Source organism: Vollenhovia emeryi, unplaced genomic scaffold, assembly GCF_000949405.1.
Source record: "Vollenhovia emeryi isolate VEMERY1.0 unplaced genomic scaffold, V.emery_V1.0 DF939523.1, whole genome shotgun sequence".
NCBI classification, from domain to species: Eukaryota; Metazoa; Arthropoda; class Insecta; order Hymenoptera; family Formicidae; genus Vollenhovia; species Vollenhovia emeryi.
The window spans coordinates 18,789-35,157 of record NW_011966843.1 but is presented as its reverse complement, the minus strand read 5'-3'; the positions used below and the strand labels follow the sequence as shown (position 1 = coordinate 35,157).

At 34.0% G+C, this 16,369-nt stretch overlaps 2 protein-coding genes across 5 annotated transcripts; both read left to right on the top strand.

The window, feature by feature from the left end:
• Nucleotides 1-3,579: 3,579 nt before the first annotated feature.
• On the top strand, nt 3,580-4,261 carry LOC105557318. Its single transcript, XM_012004527.1, has 2 exons — nt 3,580-3,881; nt 4,025-4,261. The coding sequence occupies exons 1-2, from the start codon at nt 3,729-3,731 to the stop codon at nt 4,259-4,261; spliced, it is 390 nt and encodes a 129-aa protein (XP_011859917.1). The 5' UTR covers nt 3,580-3,728.
• Nucleotides 4,262-6,769: 2,508 nt separating this feature from the next.
• LOC105557317 (venom carboxylesterase-6-like) lies at nt 6,770-15,343 on the top strand. Of its 4 annotated transcripts, XM_012004524.1 has the most exons (10): nt 6,778-6,860; nt 8,273-8,322; nt 8,457-8,686; nt 8,935-9,238; nt 12,880-13,077; nt 13,741-13,919; nt 14,012-14,177; nt 14,258-14,593; nt 14,706-14,832; nt 14,918-15,343. In XM_012004524.1, the coding sequence occupies exons 3-10, from the start codon at nt 8,489-8,491 to the stop codon at nt 15,120-15,122; spliced, it is 1,713 nt and encodes a 570-aa protein (XP_011859914.1). In that variant the 5' UTR covers nt 6,778-6,860; nt 8,273-8,322; nt 8,457-8,488; the 3' UTR covers nt 15,123-15,343. The 4 variants fall into 4 exon arrangements, with proteins under 4 accessions (XP_011859913.1, XP_011859914.1, XP_011859916.1 ...); XM_012004523.1 differs by lacking the exon at nt 8,273-8,322 and having other exon boundaries at nt 6,770-6,860; XM_012004526.1 differs by lacking the exons at nt 6,778-6,860; nt 8,273-8,322 and adding an exon at nt 6,863-6,879 and having other exon boundaries at nt 8,455-8,686.
• Nucleotides 15,344-16,369: the final 1,026 nt, after the last annotated feature.

Here is a 16,369-nt window from a genome sequence, read left to right as displayed (position 1 = left end):
TATTTACCTATTAAAAAATTAAACCAATTGAAATATATGTATAAGAGCAGGTCATTTTGTGTTTACGTGAACGTACACGATCAAGAAATACAATTATTTGCATATTTTATCAGTGCCATATGTACAGTGCCATATGTGCCATATGTACAGTGCCATATGTGCCATATGACTGTACATATGGCACTGATAAAATATGCAAATAATTGTATTTCTTGATCGTGTACGTTCACGTAAACACAAAATGACCTGCTCTTATACATATATTTCAATTGGTTTAATTTTTTAATATACTAGAATATAATACTTTAAACTGTTGATGAAAATAGAATTAAAAATTTCTTGAAATTTCTTGAAATTTTTAATTGCGTCTTTTTTAATTTTTATGATTTTACTCCTATAATCAAATTTTCAAACTGAAGTTGGAAGCAGAAGATGAGCTCCGATCGAGTCAAAACTTTTCAAATATTATTTTTAAACAAATTCGCATCGCTTCCACCTACGGGCGTTGTAAAATTAAAAATTTTTTTTCTCTACACAAAAGCGCTCCACCCTAATGTATACATAGGTAGATAGTAGTATATAGAGAGGTAGAGACAAAAAGAGTGTGGGAGACAGAGAGTGAAGGAAGAAATAGGAAACGAAATTAGTGCGAGATGCATCACATGTGGGCGTTAAGTTTCGAAGCATGTTTCGTTAAACATTTTCTGGTTTATTTCCTGTTTTCACAATTTAATACATTGTATATACATACATATGTGATAATATTCTAATGATTTGATAATATCGATATTCAATCACTTTCAAGAATTACATTTCTGAAATATATTTATTTCATTTTTTTTCTATTTCTCAATTATATTAACATATAGGAAAAAATAAAAACATAATTACAATCTAAAAAATATTTAAAATAAATGTTATAAGAATGTAACGCAAATGCAGTATAATAAACGTTTTCAATATACCGCTTCTCTCTCTTCACATAACAGATCTATTTCTAAATGTCCTTCTCGTTACTTTATCCTGATGACAGCTAAATTTATAAACATATCATAGTTACCACCAAGGAAATAAACAGAAACTTTAAGAAAAGACAAACATGATATCCTAACATATAACGGCATACAACGCGTGTTCTCGGCGAGGAAAGGACCATAGAAACGTCTGGCTCGATACCGCTCCTACCCAGCGAGTAATTACATTTGCTTTTCAAGCGATTCCATTAAAAAAAGTAACATTTTGTTTTATATATCCGCGTCATTTCCACTTAAATAATAAAAGTATGGAGAGGAAAAAAGGACAGGAAAGAAGAGAATTGACATTTTCTTATAATATCGCCAAGCCACTGATTCGAGATTATCGTGATAACCCTTCTTCGAGGGTCGAGAGCATGTGGGTATGGTTGATTTCATGAACCGAAATTTCCAATTTCGTTCATGCGGCATGTAATCCATGCGTACATGTGACAATGTTTCTGACGTGTTTCAAAAATTGTTCTTAGAAATGGAGGAGTGACACTTCTTTTTCACAGTTTGAACGCTATTAATATAGAATAATATAGATAATGGAATTGTAAGTAATATGCGCGATACACAATACATCGCAGGTATTCGATGAAATTTGAGAAACGTGATTTTAGCGTTTAACTAACGAAAGAGGAACACGGCCCTATTATTTCACTAATAAACTGTATTTTAAAATCGACAAATAATCGGCACGCTGTTTACTGACAGTGAGATAAAAAGATGTACACAATTTACAATAGTTAACTACGCGATCACCTTGTTTATTGCTGATTCCTTTTTCAGTCTAGTTGATTCATTAACACTTATAATTATGTAGTATTGTATTTGTAGAATGTATTGGAAAAAGGATACGATAAATCAGGAAATATAGGAAGACAAAGGTTCGAGATTTCAACGGAGAGAATCAGACGTGCAAAGTTGGACATCGTAGACCACATCCGTCCTATAACATGTATACAGTAAAGAAACGGAAGAAAAAGAATGGGTAAAAAATATAGGTCAAAACGGCCTAAATGTACTAAAGTATATAAAATATATATTACTTATACTTACAAATCTATTATATTCTCAGAACTCGAAAAATCTCAACATTTGTATATCGCAAAAATTTATATATTTATACGAAAATGAGTAGAAATGTTAAGTAAATTGTTTATTTTGCATATTAAGGAACTTGAAATAAATTTAACTGTAAACTGAAATAAATAAAGTGAAATAGAATAGTAAAAATTGTGGGATTATTGTTTCTTCATAGAGGAAGCTTTGTTTTGAGTAAGGCTTCAACCGCGATTTTCTCAAATTATGATATATTTGTAACTTTGATCAACGCAAAATATAACGCAAGGTATTCACGAAGAATTTCTCAGAGTCGATCTCTAACCAACAAACAATATGATTGTTTCAGAAACCTATTAAAATAGAAAATTTTGAAATTTTTCTGGTGGATGAATCAAAACAGATTATGGAAAGTATCAAAACTCGCGGCGTGGTTTATACTCTGCGACAGCTATCGGAGGAGCAGAAAAGGAAGGATGTGATAGCAATCTCAACGGGCTATTTTGCTCGTTGTCTCTGCCATTTCGGAAAAATGTTAGAAATACCCGTAGCTGTAGTAATGCCACAATCAGTAAATCCAAATGAGTTTGTGTACTGTATCGAACGAAGAGCAAAAGTATTCGTCCGTGAGAACTTAAAGAAAGCACACGATTCAGCTGTGCGCATTGCTCGGAGGGATGGATTAGTTTATATAGATGGGTAATTTTCTTTAGCAAAATTTGAATTAAATTAAAGTCAAAGTTGAAAAACAATTACTGTGTAAAGGTATGCATTATCGTTATCGGTGTTTAATAAACCAAAACGTAATTACTATTTGCATTACTTTTATATTTAATATATTTTTGCCATTTTATAATCAATAAAGGAGGAATTAAGTGCAGTTTTAATGTTAATAAAGAATATTAATGATATTATCTGTGTATTTCTGCAGTAAATGGAAACATAAAGTATTATAGAATTGTGTTCAAAGTCAATTAGCTGTCAAATTTGAAATCTAAGAACTCTAAAGTTCAGCTTATATCCGGTGTCCGTGACCAACTAAAAGATGGCGGTAGATTGAGATAAACTCGAAAGAAAAATTATGTATTATTTTGTAAAATAGTTATCAAGTAGTAATAGTTATCAAGTAATAAATAAAAATATTTAAGCGAAGGTGCGCATATACGAGTATATCATAGATGTATATACTTTTCTTTAGTAATTTTTATTAAAGAAACGGAAATAAAAAGAATTGCCGATTGCGTTAAATGCAACTAATCAAGCTCAAAGTTTTCAAGTTCGATACATTCAATTTTTTTCAACTATAAATCCTATATAAAAGATGGTGTGTTAAGTCAATAGTCGAAAATCTCCAAGTATTGTTGTCGCTTCTCTGAGAGGCTGGAGTGGCTTTCTCGCTTGTGCGATACCACATGCTTCAGTCCTGCTATTTGCAGCCGTCAAACCATGCGAAATTTTAGTGAGAGCAAATGGCTCGCGCGAAGCGCGCGGTTGTTATCTAGTATAATTGTAAACAACATTTAAGATTTTTTTATAATAATGTTTTATTATTGTCAGGAGAAATGCTCAAATTTCTTTAATAATTATATTTAATTGTACGACTGAATTATTGAACGATATTTTTCGAATAGAAACGATAATCCAAACATGATCATTGGCCAATCCACCTTGGACTTAGAAATTCTTGAAAGAATACCAGATTTGGATGCAATTTTCCTACCGGTGTCACATGTAGGTTGTGGACTTACACAAGGCATTGCGGCTGCTATCAAAGGAACGAAATCAGATATAACAGTTGTGGTTAGTAAACAAACGCATTTTTGGATAATAGTAAACTATAAAATATTGTTTCCAATTTTGATAATAAAGCATGAAGTGTGTGAAGAAGTTTGTATGAAAATAGAAATATAAAAATAACAGGTACTTAATCTCTCCATATTTAGGGTCTCGAAACTGAAGTGACTTTAATCGAGGAGATTAGAACAAACACGTGTAATTCTGGTGAATTAAATATTGACCCGGAAGAATATGACCCGGAAGAATATGACCCGGAAGAATGGCGTGAAACAGTTAATCCCGACTGGAGTGGTTTTGTAGACGTGATGTGTACGACTAAAAATGTAAATGACATGCACGCCTCTGCGGCTGCAAAGTTTAAAGAACTAATTGAAAAAAACTAATTAAAGAAGACGTAATTAAAGAAGGAGTAACTATAGAAAAACCAATTAAAGAGGAGCTACTTAAAAAACTCGAGGGTCTGAAGAATGCAATACTTTGCATATATACATATATGATATTTCATAAGGACCGCTTAAAAAAATGCAGGTAATTTATTTCATACAAATTGAACTGTTTCCTTTAAAATTTGTTATTTTCGTAGCAGCGTGTTTTATTATTATTGTGAGATTTGTGCCAGTAAACGCACTAATTGGTTTGTATTTAATAATGTAATAATTTAATACCATAATGCTATTGTAATATGATTTTATAACATTACATTTGTTTATGCATACAGAAAGATTGCAATATCTATATATGGCAATATGGACTTTTCTCTTCTTCAAGACATGTATGTATAAAGGTGCTCTCGTATTGCTATGTTCACGCGTAATGTTCTTTGGCGCGTCTTTAATACATAATTTGTCAAGGATACAAGAGAGAACTCTAAACTCTAGCCAGATACATAGTACATATAGTCTGAGCGTCCCATTGAATAAGCTGAAGCTGGTGAAGAGAGAGACAGAGAAGATTTAAGAAGACTTTCTTTCTCTGTCTCACTTTCGTGAGAAGGGAGAATCACTCCTATGTAGTACTGCGCAGGCACGATTCGTTTCTTTACAATGGTGTAAGACAGGGAAAGAAAGTTTTCTTAAAATCTTTCCTCTCTGTCTTCACAAGCTTCAGCTTATTCAATAGGACGCTCAGTCTACATTTACTATGTCTAGTAATATATCTAGCCAACGTGGCAATTATGAGGGTGGAAAAAGTGTTGAAACTCGTATAAATTAAACATATGTCGAAGTCGCGTCAAAGAACATGACGCTTGAACATAGTAACATGAGAGCACTTTTATTCATTGTCTCTCTCAGTTCGACTGGCTTCGCCAATTCAAACAGAGCATCGTAGGTCCATATACATATACCTACAATACTACGTCCATGCTTTCATACCTGGGCCTAAATTCCGTACACGATTACCGACGACCATCGATACGTTAACGACGTTTGCGCAACTTTTCTATCATGTAGAAAAAGCTGCGCAAACGTCGTTAACGTATCGATGGTCGTCGGTAATCGTGTACGGAATTTAGGCCCTGATGACTTGTTTCACAAATGTTAGATTAGTTATCGGAATTTCAATACTATTAATTATTTAAAAATTAATTAGGCTTGTAATTAGGTAAAACTAACTGTTAATTCTGTCGATAAACATTTTGTTAATTTACAAATATGTAATTGTCAAACATGTGCTTTTACAGTATGTAATAAGGATAAGTATGAAAAATAAATAAAAGACATATGCATAGGAAATTGATTTTTTACTAAGTTTTCTTCCTCAACTTGTATACCTCTTGGAGAAACATGGGCGCATTGTTATGTAGCTAAACCGACTATGATGCGGAAGGATTGAATAGTATACATTTAATATACATACACATCACGAATATCGTAAAACAGCACGTCATATATAAATCAGTCATTGTAAAGTAAATCTTGATGTCGATTATTTTATGACGTAAAATTCATCATTTTAATGTCACATTGACGTTTTTGTGATTAACTTGTTCTACTTGGGTTGGGATTAAAGGAAACAGACATTCTGCGTGCTCTACTTGTTAGAGGGAACATCCTGATGTATATAAAAAAAATTACATAACATACGCATAACTACCGCATAAAATTTGTTATATTATATAAAATATACATATAACATACATATACTTACTATGTAACATCTGTTCTATTACATCTATTATCTCTTTGCTAGCATCTATATTCTGTGTTTGTTGAGATCTTTTTTGCTTGACATTAATATTCGATGACTAATCCTCTTATTTATCCTGTAATACACAGAGTTCTAGATCTTTCATAATAGTTATTAAAGACATTGCTATATATGAAAACTCGAACAAAATCGAAAAGAACAGTGAAGTGACTGTATTATAGATCAATACGATAATGGATCAATATAAAATTTATCTTATCTTGTTTGGTAACAAAGTAAACAGTTACGCATATGAGGAAAATAAACATTATATAATATTCTTGGATGAAATTTCGCTTTTTGTTCAAAATATATATATTTCACAAATTACTTTAAAAGAAGTAGTCCAACTGTTCGTCACTCAAATTAAAATCAAACTCTTTTCTACTCCATGTTCTATTCATTCGATAGATAAAAATTCATATAGTTCATCCTCTTATACAACGAATTATTCTACGTCTCTCACTAGTCGTCTTTTCTTAAAATACAACTACCGTTTAGTCCAAGTAAAATAAGCAAGTACTAAACCAACATGAGATGATAACAAATGTCATTACATGTTATCTTGAAATAAACATCCTTCTCTAAAGAGGCTTATCTAATACATGTGTATAAACGCGTGTGTGCGTGTGTGCGTGTGTGTATGTGTGTGTGTGTGTGTTTAAAAAAGTCTATTGATATGATAAACAACTGGTTCTCGGAAAATCAGTTCGCAATGGTCTGTGGACGCTGTTAGTTACAATTAGTCCCCCATTTTTAAAGTTAACACATTTTAACTGTGCTAAATTGTGCTAGGTTTGTGCTAAATTGTGCTCAAATATTAAAACCGTAACATGAAAAATGCAAGAAAATATATTAGGTGTACAAAAAAGTTCTGAGGTTTAGATTTCATACAACCGAAATAACAATTTAAATTTTATATATCATCCCGCTCTTGTGCGGTTTTAAAGCGTTGACATTTGGCCTTCTAAAATGCCATACGGTTTGGCGTTTGATGCACATAATCTCAAAAATCAGTAGTGTTCACGATGGCAATAACAAACGAGCATATTCGATTTTCCATCCACTTCGCGTTTCATCTGAAGAAAAATGCTGCTGAAGCCACTGCAATAATTTGTACTGCATATGGAGAGAACGCTGTAAGTCATACTACATGTAAAAGATGGTATCAAAAATTTCGCCAAGGAGATTTCAGTTTTGAAGATTTTCTCTGTATCTGGTGAGATTAGAAAGGTGTATTGCATTACGAGTTGTTACAACCGGGTGAAACAATCACAGCAGACCGCTACTAACAACAATTGACCAATTTGAGCGATGCATTAGAAGAAAAGAGGCCATTTACTGGCCAAGGGAGTCGTAAAGTGATCTTGCTTCATGACAATGGTCGACCACATGTTGCAAAAGCGACTCAGGACCATATCTTTGCGTTAGGCTGGGAACTTCTCCAGCACGCGGCGTATAGCCCAAACATGGCGCCTTCCGATTACTACCTATTCCGGTCGCTGCAGCATCATTTGGCTGATACACATTTTGTGAGATTTGAAGAGATACGAAAATGCATTGATGACTTATCGCTTCGAAGCCGGTGAGCTTCTATCGTCAAGGAATTTGCAAGCTACCCGAAAGATGGCAAAAGGTCGTTGATACAAACGGGGAATATTTCGCTGATTAATTTTTTTTTGTTTTTGAATGAAGATTGAATTTTACAAAAAAAAGCTCAGAACTTTTTTGTACACCTAATAAAAGAAACGATCTTTTCCTAGTGAGAAATGATTCGTCGATCGATGTCGAAACGATGTCGAATCGACATCGATACCGTCAAATTGACGTCGATTCGACATCATTTCGACATCGATCGACGAATCATTTCTCACTGGGTTAGGTCAGCCCACCACTTTCCGCTTCTTTCAAATTTTTTTTAATGTGCTAGGTTGTGTTAAGCTGTGCTAATATTATGCTAAAGTAATGTTTAAAAAACAATAATAAAAGAAATTTTGATAGAAAATAAAAATCGTTTTTTTTCTATTTTCTTACATTTGTCATATTACAGTTTTAATATTCGAGCACAGTTTAGCATAAACCTAGCACATTTCAGCACAACAGTCAAAATATATTAATTGTAAAATGAGTGCGAAGTAATAAAGAATATAACAGTCAAAACGGATGTTAGTTTCTAAACAATTGTAATTTTTTAAAATTTCCCTCAGCCAGGGTTTAAACCTGGACCTCTCTTTCACTAGGCGGGCGCCGGGCTGAGGTAAATTTTTTTCAATAATTTTTAAAATTAAAATCATTTAGACACTATCCCTCTTGGTTCTTATTTTCTTTATTACTTCGTATTTGTAATTTCACATCAGAGCTTTATGAATTTTATTTGTTTAAAAAATGGAGGACTAACTTCTAACAAAGAGCAACTGAAAATCATGCTGCTGAAACTACTGGTGATCCTACTTGGCTTCGGTTTTGCCGTTCATGCGAGTACAAATGAAGCTGCTCCAAAGGTCAAAACACCTAAAGGAGCAATGAAGGGCTACTACAAGATCTCGCAACATGGTAGGAAGTACGAAGCGTACGAAGGAGTTCCTTACGCGTTACCACCTGTTGGAAAATTGCGATTTAAGGTGCACAATTAGGATTAATATTGACGTACCTAAATATCTGTAAAGCTATTGTATATCTCAAAATGACACTTCTTACGTAATGAAACGAAAGTAGACTTTTAAAATAGATGCCAATAGTTTTTCGAAATTTTAAATAAAAGGTATTCCGTTAATTATATTCCAAATTATGTTTTCATAAAGTTTTTCTAACGTAAAAATATTCGCAAAAATGTTTCAGTTATAAATATTTTCTCATTTTTACTATGCAGCCTCCTCGACCGTTACCAACATGGACTGGCGAGCTATCGGCCACGAAATTCGGTTCCATGTGTCTTCAATACGATCAAGTACCACAAATGCCTCCAGAGAAAGTTGTGGGCGCCGAAGATTGTCTGTATTTAAACATTTACGTACCAGTACAGAATAATTTGAATAATAAAACCGCATTGCCAGTATTATTTTGGATCCATGGCGGTGCGTTCCAATTTGGTAGCGGCATGTTCTATAACCCCAGATATCTAATGGACTATGATGTTATATTTGTTACAATTAACTATCGGCTGGGACCACTGGGTATGTAATATTTGCTGTATAAAATTATTCACTTAAAAAAATATCTTACTAACGCAGGTAGATTTCTAGCCATCGCAGCAAAAACGAATACTTATTTTTTGTATGAAAGTTAGAAAACTGTTAGAAAATTGTTTGTAGCCTACAAAATTTATAGTAGCGACATTCTAGTAATATTTTCTGAAAAATTTAAGTTTTATGACTAAATATTAATCATTCACATTGAATAAAATTAAATTTCGGTACCATAGATAGAATAATATCTTTGTAAGGAAAATAACTGTTCCCAAGAAGCGCCAATGCACATAGAACGTACTTTTAATGCGCGTTTTATTTTATTGGCTTCAAAACAACATTAATTGTGTGTTCAAAATGCGCGTATTTAACATGTTTGGGCATATTTAAGCAAGGATAGGAAAGTTACTGCATTTAAAAAATAACTAGTTACCGTTACTCGTTACAGAATTAAAAAGTAACTAATTACCATTACTCATGTTACCGAATAAAAAAGTAACTAGTTACCGTTACCGTTATTTAAAAAGTAACGATTCGTTCCTTTTTTCGTTACTTTTAATGCCAAAACGAGATAAAAGCCCATACAGCACAAATTGTTACAGAAAGGTTTCAGAAAGATTCCAAAATTATTTCAATATTTCACATTTCATGCTCAACATTTCTGACAGAATTCTGCAATATGTCATATAAAATGATGCAACAGAAATGTTTCAGAAATCTATCCTATGCAATAAATTTGAAAAAGTAATGCGAATATTACAGAAAGATTTTCTCGCTTTTTGAGCGACAACGTTCACATATATGGAACGTTGAAATGCTTGCCGCGCGACAAAAGACGATACGGTAGCTAATCAACTTACAACTTTTGTAAAAGTATAATAAAGCAATGATTGACTACTGCGTCATCTTTTAAAATTTCAAAATATTGAAATAATTTTGAAATCTTTCTGAAACCTTTCTGGAACAATTTGTGCTGTACGGGTACAAGCAGTCGCTTAATGTAAAGCTAACAGAGTTGATAAAAAACCTGCGATAAAGAACCATCCGTTGCGGAAAAACATTTAAAAAACACTTAAAATAACTTAATATGATAAAATAAATTTCTAAAGCATTTGAAATTTATTTTAATAAGAGCTTATTAATCAGCTTGCGCAAAATATTATAAAAAACGTTAACACAAATATTTCAATTAGTCTTCAGTATTATTATTATTTCAAAAAGATTTTAGTAACTTTTTAGCAATATTTCAGAAAAGCTGCAAATTTCTTAGGGCCGATTGTTCTAAGTGTTAGGTAGCTTACCTGATGGTTAAAAAGTATAGTATACGTAACACATACTATATATGCTTTTTAACTATCAGAGGTAAGCTACCTGACACTTGGAAAAACCGGCTTTTAGTAATTTTTCAGAAACCTTTCTATAAAGTTTCAAGTGTAAGAATCGCGGACATTTTACAGTTTCATCACAGCTGTCTCAGAGTTATTGCAGAAACATTTTGCGATATTTCTGAAATATTTCTAAGAGATTTTTATAATCTTACAGAAACCTTTCTGTAAGCTTTCAAGTGTAAGAATCGCGGACATTTTACTGTTGTAGAGCTGTCTCAGAGCTATTGCAGAAACATTTTGCAATATTTATGAAACGTTTCAATCTATCACATGAAATATTTCTGAAATATTTCTGAAAAGTTTTTGTGCTGTATGGGAGATAAGACTAAATAAGAAATGAATTTGTTCCTAAAATACAAGTACAAGGATAGGATTTTGATTATAAATTGTTGGATAAGATTATCGCTATCATCGCTGTATCTCCCATATAGCACGCATGTCTAAAAGACGTCTTTAAGAGGATGCTAAAGTCGTCTGTTTTACCGACACATTCGAATATAGTTTTTGCGCTGCTGAATCTTTTTATTAGTTTTTACGCCTAAAATAATACCAGGATAAGTTGCGGACCGCATAGCAGAACGTTTTTATACTTGAAACACTCGGGTCAGAAGTCTAATGAGAAAGATATTGGTATTTGAAATTTTCAATTTTTTAATCGTGAGCAATTTGAATTTGGCTTTATAAAATTACAAAATTCTTCCACGCGATTACAGTACGCGTAAAGACAAAGCGGGGGGTTCACGACTTTATATAAAAAACGTAGAGAAATTAAAAATATCGCTTTATAAGTAATTGTGGTTAGGCTTCACATACTGATAGGGTAAGCGAACCTATTTCGGAACACTTTTTAAAAAACTTGCTGTATCTTTTACATAAAATCTTCTTTTTTTTATACGTTTACGCGTACTGTAATCGCGTGGAAGAATTTTGTAATTTTATAAAGCCAAATTCAAATTGCTCACGATTAAAAAATCGAAAATTTCAAATATCAATATCTTTCTCATTAGACTTCTGACCCGAGTGTTTCAAGTATAAAAACGTTCTGCTATGCGGTCCGCAACTTATCCTGATATTATTTTAGGCGTAAAAACTAATAAAAAGATTCAGCAGCGCAAAAACTATATTCGAATGTGTCGGTAAAACAGACGACTTTAGGATCCTCTTAAGACATGCGTGCTGTATGGGCTGTATATCGCATACTTGCACCTAGTGAGAAATGATTCATCGATCGATGTGGTTGAGCGTTACAGAAAGACTTTCTTCCTAACATTCGCTAACAGTTCAGATAGAAATTCTGTTTCCGTTATTTAAATTGATTAAATACTAAACATATCCCAGTAAACACCAAGTAACAGTTATATGTATATAACATCAATATTATAATTTCTTACTCAACTAATATAACATGTGTGTTATACTACATTTATATTGTTGATTAGAAAATTATAATATTGATGTTATATAATACCTTATACAGAGTGCTCAGCAACTTCTTGACCGCCGTTCACGGGAAGGTAGAGGGGGCTAAGACAAACAGAAAAGTCCTCCATCATTTTACACTTGGAGGAATAGTTATCGAGATATTGATGTTTAAAAATCACTGTATTAGCCCGACCTACCGGCAAATGTAAGCGCGCGGTGAGATGCGTCCGCCCGCCCATTGGCTACCGCTCGTGGCGGTGCGTGGTGAGAAGTAGGGAGACTTATGAAAAAAGTTGACTGCTGTGAGCAACGCGCCTCCCTACTTTTCATCGCGCCCCGCCTCGAACGGCGGCCGATGGGCGGGCGGATCTCACCGCGCGCTTACATTTGTCAGTAGGTCGGACTAATACGGCGATTTTTTAACATCAATATCTCGATAACTATTCCTCCAAGTGCAAAATGGTAGAGGACTTTTCTGTTTGTCTTAGTCCCCTCTACCTTCCCGTGAACGACGGTCAAAACGTTGCGGAGCACCTTGTATAATAACTGCCACTCGGTGTTTACCAGGATGTAATTTCGCAGTATTGACTATTTATTTTGTATATCTCACATTAGTTTTTTTTTCGTATCTTGAAAGTTATTGCTGCCATTGCAGATCATTTTTTCCAGTATAAAAAATAATAATTTTAATATTAAAAGTTCGTCTAGTAAAGTATTCTGATACAGATATGACTTAATGAGACTCTAGTCAATGTATAAGTTTGTTTTGATCATCTCATACTTTCCACTTTTTTAAAAGTAATTTCCTAAAAATATCAGGTTTTCTCAGCACGGAAGATGAAGTAGTTCCTGGCAATATGGGTCTGAAGGATCAAAGTCTGGCACTTCGCTGGGTATCGGAGAACATCGAATGGTTCGGTGGTGACCCACAGAAAGTGACCTTAGTCGGTTTGAGCGCCGGCGGTGCAAGCGTGCATTATCATTACTTATCGCAAATGAGCGCGGGTCTCTTCCAAGGTATTTTTGTGAGACGATGCAAAAATCAACGCAAAGATTCAACCGTTTCGTCTACAGGGTGTTCCGTAGTGCTCTGACCGCCGTTCACGGGAAGGTAGAGGGGACTAAGCAAACACAGAAAAGTCCTCCCAGAGCACTGCGGAACACCCTGTATATTACGTTAAACTGTTGTACGGGGTATCCTGTTGTTTTCTATGAGTATTATCTTGGGAAGGTAGAACAGATTGAAATAAACAAAAAGTTCCATATCGTATTGCAATATTTGCCATAATATTGGGTGGTTGCATATGCATTTTTGAGCGAAAGAAAAGACAGTGATTTGATAGCAAATCGACGAACTGGTTTATTCAAAGTATTGCCCAGAAGGGATAGCGTGGCGTTATCCGTACGACCCGACGTCGTCGCTTCCACCCCTCGCCACGCGCCGCCAGTCAATGCTAGATAGAGTGGGCCGTGCTATGACTCGAGCGGCTTAAGACCACTTCCCCCGTGCAGTCTCAGCGCGTTCTTATTTGCTCGACTTTAATATTCAATACCTGAATTATTATTTCAAATATTGCAATGGTATGGAACTTTTTGTTCATCTCAATCTGTTCTACCTCCCCAAGATAACATTCACAGATAACTACGGGACACCATGTATAACAATTTTTAATAACATAGGTGGTATATCGTTCAGCGGTACAGCGCTTGAATGTTGGACGCAAACTGAAAACTCCTTAGAAAAGGCAAAGAAATTGAGTGCTTTGATGGGATGCCCTACAGTTAACTCCAGAGATATGATACGTTGCTTGAGATATCGTCCACCTCGCGAGATCGTCCAGGCTACAAGTCATTTTATGGTGAAGCTCATTTCTTTCTTTATTGCCTTGAAACGAAAACAACGAACGCAAGCCTCTAGAAAGAAGAAATTTGATTGATTTTGTAATTTCAGTCGTTCTTCTTTAATCCCTTCACTCCGTTCGGTCCGGTAGTTGAAAATTTTGGTGATGCACCTTTCATCGATAAAACGCCCATTGAAATCATCATTAACGGAGAAGTCCAGGACGTGCCCTGGATTACCGGTGTAACGAGCGAAGAAGGCCTCTATCCCGCAGCTGGTAAGATGATGCGCCTAATAATGATAACTGTCCAGCCTCTTAATAATACACAGACATGACCATACTATAACTTATCGTAGAATTTATCGCCAGTGATCGAAATCTTCAAGAATTGAATGACAATTGGGATATTCTTGCACCGGACTATCTTGATTTCAATTATACCATCCCTAGAGAGAAACATGTCGAGATTGCTCGTCTCATCAAAAAACATTATTTTGGTACAAGACCGATCGATCGACAGAGTACGAAGGAACTAATACAAATGTCGAGTGATCGTTTCTTCGTGGTCGATAGCGAGAAAGCTGTACGAATGCAAGCCACAGTAAATCGTAGTCCAGTCTGGTACTACTACTTTAGTTATAGAGGAGCGCAAAGCTTGAGCGATGCTATGAGCGGTACCACTACAAATTATGGTAAGTATGTATGAAATATCAATTCGTTCCTATTAAGTTTACAAATACTAAATTACGCATATACGCATATTTTAAAGAGTTAATTAAAAAATTAATTTTTTAATTTTATTAGGGGTTTCCCATGCCGACGATGTATTTTATGTGCTATGTAGTCCCTGGGTAAACTCAACAACAACACAAAGTGACCGTGATATGCAGAAACATTTACTGAACTTTTGGGTATCGTTTGCCACGGACGGGTAAGCATAAAATACCGGTACACCGCATATGAAATTGAATGTAAAATCTTATAACGCGAAAATACTAATTTTCCAAATTTTTCAGAATTCCAAAAATAGCCAATGTGAAATGGCCAAACTTATCGTTTTATAATACAAAGGAAGAACTTCATTATTTACATATTTCTAGCCCTTATGAAATTGATATGACTAGCAATGCTAATTTTGGAGAAAAAGAATTCTGGAGTTCAATTAATTTCCAAGAGAATATATTAAGCAGCACAACTGGAATAAAAAAAGAAGAGCTTTAAATGGTATCGGAACAAAAGATGGATGTTTTTTTAAATCAAGTTTATCTTGAGACTTAATATTTAATATTACTCAGTTTTATATGTATTATATTATACATAAATGTTATAGTATATTCTTGTAAACTGAGAAGAACATTTTTCTTTGTTCCCACTTTATAAAGATAATCAACTAATTTCTTGTACAATTATTAAAAAATACATTCCTACATTATTAATAAGAATTTCGCAGCTACTATTTTCTTGTCTTTCCCATATTTTGTCAGTCCCTTTCTTATAATTAGAGACATATATGTGGATCGGTGGTGGGATGGTGGTAAGAGTGAGTGAGAAGATTCGCATCTTCCCCCTTACATCACTTTATTAAATTCTACGCCATCTTTTTTTATTTAACCCAGAAAACACCAACTTACATAACATTAATATTGTAAATTCCCATTCAATAACATATAAATGTAATAGCACATATTGTACATACATACATAACAGTTATAATATTGTTGCGCCTCCCGCGCCTCCGCGCGCACAGACGCAGATCACTGTACAACCGCACAAACACAAATACCTTTCACACGTGCACATGCGAAATAAACCGACACAGAGAGTGCGAAGGAAAACCGAGATTTATTTCTCTGATCCACAGAAACATATCCATCTCGCCTTACAGCTCGACTCAATCTTACAATCAATATATAACAGCGTTTTTAAATAACTAGAACAACACAAGCGCGCGCGAAGCGCGCGCCATTGTTCTTCCACATTATATTAGAACGTTAAAATATTATATTGCGCACGCCAATTAACATTATTCTCTTCTTTTGAGTTTTCTATCATTTTTACTAAATTTCACTTTTAGTCACTATCACTATCATTTTCATTCATTCTATATCACGTTCCTTTTAAATAAATCTCAAAATCTGGCTTATTCAAAATTATTCTCTCTTATCCTGATAATTTTTATTTATTTAACTTTGTTTTTACTATACACTTTTATCTTCAACTATTCTTTTGCATTAGATCCCATCCTATCATTGTCCCACATTTTTTATAACATATCAAAAAGTCTAGCAGGTCTAGCTTATTCAATATAATTCTTTCTTATCTAGATAGGTTTTATTTATTTGATTTTATTTTTAATTTAAAGGAAAAAATCAACTATGTATATGTATATTTCTTTATACAGGGTGTATCTAATGGTCTGTATAAACTTTTGGAATAAGTTCCAGGGACCTAAACAAGTAGAAATGTCC

Coding starts and splice junctions, on each gene's coding strand:
- LOC105557318 (XM_012004527.1), top strand. CDS start 3,729: ATGATCATTGGCCAATCCACCTTGGACTTAGAAATTCTTGAAAGAATA. Junction 3,882..4,024: donor AATCAGATATAACAGTTGTG/GTTAGTAAACAA, acceptor CTCCATATTTAG/GGTCTCGAAACTGAAGTGAC.
- LOC105557317 (XM_012004522.1), top strand. CDS start 7,629: ATGACTTATCGCTTCGAAGCCG. Junction 8,687..8,934: donor TTGGAAAATTGCGATTTAAG/GTGCACAATTAG, acceptor TTTACTATGCAG/CCTCCTCGACCGTTACCAAC. Junction 13,078..13,740: donor GAGCGCGGGTCTCTTCCAAG/GTATTTTTGTGA, acceptor TTAATAACATAG/GTGGTATATCGTTCAGCGGT.